This window comes from Catharus ustulatus, chromosome 2 (genome assembly GCF_009819885.2).
Source record: "Catharus ustulatus isolate bCatUst1 chromosome 2, bCatUst1.pri.v2, whole genome shotgun sequence".
Lineage (NCBI taxonomy): Eukaryota > Metazoa > Chordata > Aves > Passeriformes > Turdidae > Catharus > Catharus ustulatus.
Genome location: NC_046222.1, coordinates 51401335 through 51404539, shown reverse-complemented (window position 1 = coordinate 51404539; position 3205 = coordinate 51401335). Strand labels below are relative to the sequence as shown.

The 3205-nt window shown below is 64.9% G+C and overlaps 1 protein-coding gene across 1 annotated transcript; it reads right to left on the bottom strand.

Moving 5' to 3' along the window:
* Positions 1 to 997: 997 nt before the first annotated feature.
* GSX1 (GS homeobox 1) lies at positions 998 to 2815 on the bottom strand. Its single transcript, XM_033052427.1, has 2 exons — positions 2428 to 2815; positions 998 to 1981 (listed from the first exon to the last, which is right to left on the bottom strand). Exons 1-2 carry the CDS (start codon positions 2813 to 2815, stop codon positions 1626 to 1628), a joined length of 744 nt encoding a protein of 247 aa, XP_032908318.1. The 3' UTR covers positions 998 to 1625.
* Between the last annotated feature and the right edge of the window lie 390 nt (positions 2816 to 3205).

Sequence of the window (3205 nt, the reverse complement as noted above, 5' to 3'; positions counted from 1 at the left end):
CTGACTTTCTCCACGGGGATTTCCCATGACAGACGACATCTCCCTGGCTCTTCCCAGGTGCATTTTTTGGATGTGGTCTGGGATGAAAATTGGGTCCCATCCTGGTATGGGCAGGAACCTACGGTAGCCTAGGGACCCAAGCACATTTCCTGGATTGCAGGGACTAAACTCGCCGTGCCAGGCGGTGCAGCTCTGCGTCCTCGCGGGGAGAGTCGAGGTGCCGGCTGCGGTGCAGGGACAGCCGCTGCCCCCACTGAAGGTCGTGCCCGTGAGCTCGAACGGAGCAGGACTCCCGGCACCAGGGGCTTTTCCCTGCACGAAGGGAGTTGCGGCCGGAGTGCCGCGTTCTGGGGGTCCCGCACCCGGAGTTGGTGCCAGTTTGTCCCCGAGCCACCGCTTGTGGCACCCCCGGGGCTGCGGGACCTCTCGGCTGCTTCCGACGGGGCTCCCTGCGAGCCACCGGGACGCGTCACCGCGCGTAAAAAGCAGCAAAGAGCTGCCGGAGCGGGACTGCCGGAGCCCGCTGGTCGTGATGGAGGGAGCCCCACCAGGGTCGGTCCCGGCCCCAGACCCAGCCCCGGAGGGTTGGCGGGAGGCTGGGACAGTCCTCCCTGTCTTGGCGGCGGCTGGCAGCGGGAAGAGGAGCCGAGTCCCGCCGGCAGCCAGGCGTTTGTATTGACCTACAGCCGTAGGCAGGCTTGCGGCTGGGATGGCAATGAACGGTGTCCAGCCCAGCCTCTCCCCGGCCCGATCTTTAGCTTCGCGGGGAGGACTGAGAGAGCCCCCGGGACAGAAGGCGGGGGTCACCTGCGCTTCAGTTCGACACGGAGAAAGGCAGACCCTCGGCATCTGCGCTCGCCGGGGCGGGCGGGTCCCGGTGCCGAGCCGCGGCGGAGAGGATTGGAGAGCGACAGAGCTCCCAGCGCACGCCCGCGGACGCCGGGTGGCTGCTTTGCCTTCTACGCGAAGAGAAGGAGATAAACCACCAACGAGCTTTTATTGTTATCATAATCATTATTATCATTGCCATCATCGTTTCTCTGCACATAAATAAATAAATAAATATCCCCCGCGGGGTGGGGAGTGGGACGGTACGGTACAACCACAGTTGTGCGCCCGGCAGCGACGAAGTCAAAACAATATTGTAAAGGGAAAAAAAAAAAAAAAAAAAAAAGGAAATATAATAACCCAAACAGCCTTCAACCCTCCCCGTCCATCCGCCCGCTTTTGGGCACCTTCGAGTTACCAGAGGGAGCACGGGACAGCATCCCTCCAGGCGAGCGCAGCGCCCTTCGCCACGCAGCATCCGCGCACTCCGCGTTTCGGTGCGCGGGGAGGTCTGCGAGGAGCTTCCCGGGCTCGGGGCTGCTCCTGCGGGGAGACAAGGGAGAGAGCACTATGGGGGACGCCTGGGGTCCTAGGGAGGAGTTTATTTACAGCAGGGTGCCGGGACACCCGTCCCCATGGACCGGGGGTCTAGAAAGGCGAGAAAGTCCTTCGTAAATTACACAAATTATACAAAACGGTATAAAATCCTTCGGCTGCATGTCAGCACCGGGGCAGGCAGGACTCCCTCCCCTGCTTTCGCCACAGTTCCTGCGGAGCCGGGGTGGGTGTGCGGATGGCTAGGGGGTGACTGCGAGACCTCTGTCGTCCTTCCCCGAGGAGGACGGAGACATACGCAAGTCCTCGTCGTCCTCCGAGCACTTAGTGGTGGAAAGGGACGAACATTTGCAGCTGTGGCCGCCCCCCCCGCCCCGGTGGGAGCTACTTTTGCCTTCTTTCTTGTGCTTGACCCGTCGGTTCTGGAACCAGATCTTCACCTGCTTCTCGGAGAGGTTCAGGTAGGTGGCGATCTCGATTCGCCGCAGTCGGGAGAGGTACATGTTGGAGGCGAACTCCCTCTCCAGCTCCAGGAGCTGCGTGCTGGTGAATGCGGTGCGCATCCGCTTGCTACTGGGCAGCTGGCTGGACGTGCTGTCTGGGAACGGATAGGAGCGCACCGTCAGGACCTGCCGGACCCTCCGCCGCCCGCCCCGCAGTGCCGGGCACTCCCCAGCCCCCGCTGAGCCCTCCTTGCCACCCACCCTGCAGGCCCGCAGCCCTTCCCCGTCCCCGGGGGGCCTGAGACGCAGCAAGCAGCTGTCGGGCTGGAGTCCGAGCCCACAGGGGTGCCACGGCCGCCTGTTCCCGTACGCGCAGCCTGGATCGGAGGCTCGGCGGGCAGCAGGGAGCCTTCCCCAGCCCAGTACGGGGCACCGACAGGGAGTGGTGCCGGGACTCCCCGTCCAGCCTCCGTGCGCTGGGCAGGCACCCCTTCCCCAGGTGCGTTCGGCAGGGTCCCCCGGGATCCCCGTCACCTCCCCGCAGCGCCCACCGCTACTAAGCGGGCATGCACGCCCCGCTGCCCGCCCCTGCCCGCCTTACCCACGGAGATGCAGTGGAACTGCCGGGGGTCGGGCAGTGGGTAGGCGCCCTGGTAGAGCGCCGGTGCGTGCCCGACGCTGACGGCCGAGACGGAGTGCTGCTGGCGGGCCAGGGGCGAGTGGCAGTACTGGGAGCCGAAGGGAGGGAAGGAAGCCTTGATGAGTGGGATAGCGGGCGGCGGCGGGTGCAGCTGGGAGGCGGTGACACAGAGCGGGCAGACGCAGAGCAGCCCGGCCTTGCGAGCGTGGCAGGCGCCGGCCGGCAGCCCGGGCAGCGGGTGCGAGGGGTGCACGGCGTAGGGGAAGAGCGGTGGCGGAGGGCTGCCCTCCCCCTTCTTCTCGCCCGCCTCCCGCAGCACCAGCGAGTCCACCAGGAAGGAGCGCGGCATCGCCCCGCGCAGCCCCCGCGCAGCGCCCCGCGCAGCGCCCGCGCGGCGCCGCTGGCCAGCCCGAGTGGTGCTGAACGGCGCCCGCCGCCCGCTTTAAATAGCGCCCGCGCCATGTGATGGCGGCGCCGGGCGCTCAATGGGCTTTCTGTGGCTCTTCTCTTGGCATTCACGCCGCACGCTCCCTCATTATTTCCCTTGTTAACTAAATGAACTGCATAATGTACTCTATTCTTGTCGACCCCACCCACGCCGTAGCAGGCGGCCTCTCCCCTCCTCTCCCTTTGGCGGGGTTATTTTCTCATTCTCTCGCGATTTAATATTCTTTTCTTTCTCTTTATCGCTCTCCTTCGCTTTCAGCCCAGCTTTCAGCCCGCTCCCACTTGTTTATTT

Coding starts and splice junctions, on each gene's coding strand:
- GSX1 (XM_033052427.1), bottom strand. CDS start 2,815: ATGCCGCGCTCCTTCCTGGTGGACTCGCTGGTGCTGCGGGAGGCGGGC. Junction 1,982..2,427: donor GTTCCACTGCATCTCCGTGG/GTAAGGCGGGCA, acceptor ATCCGTTCCCAG/ACAGCACGTCCAGCCAGCTG.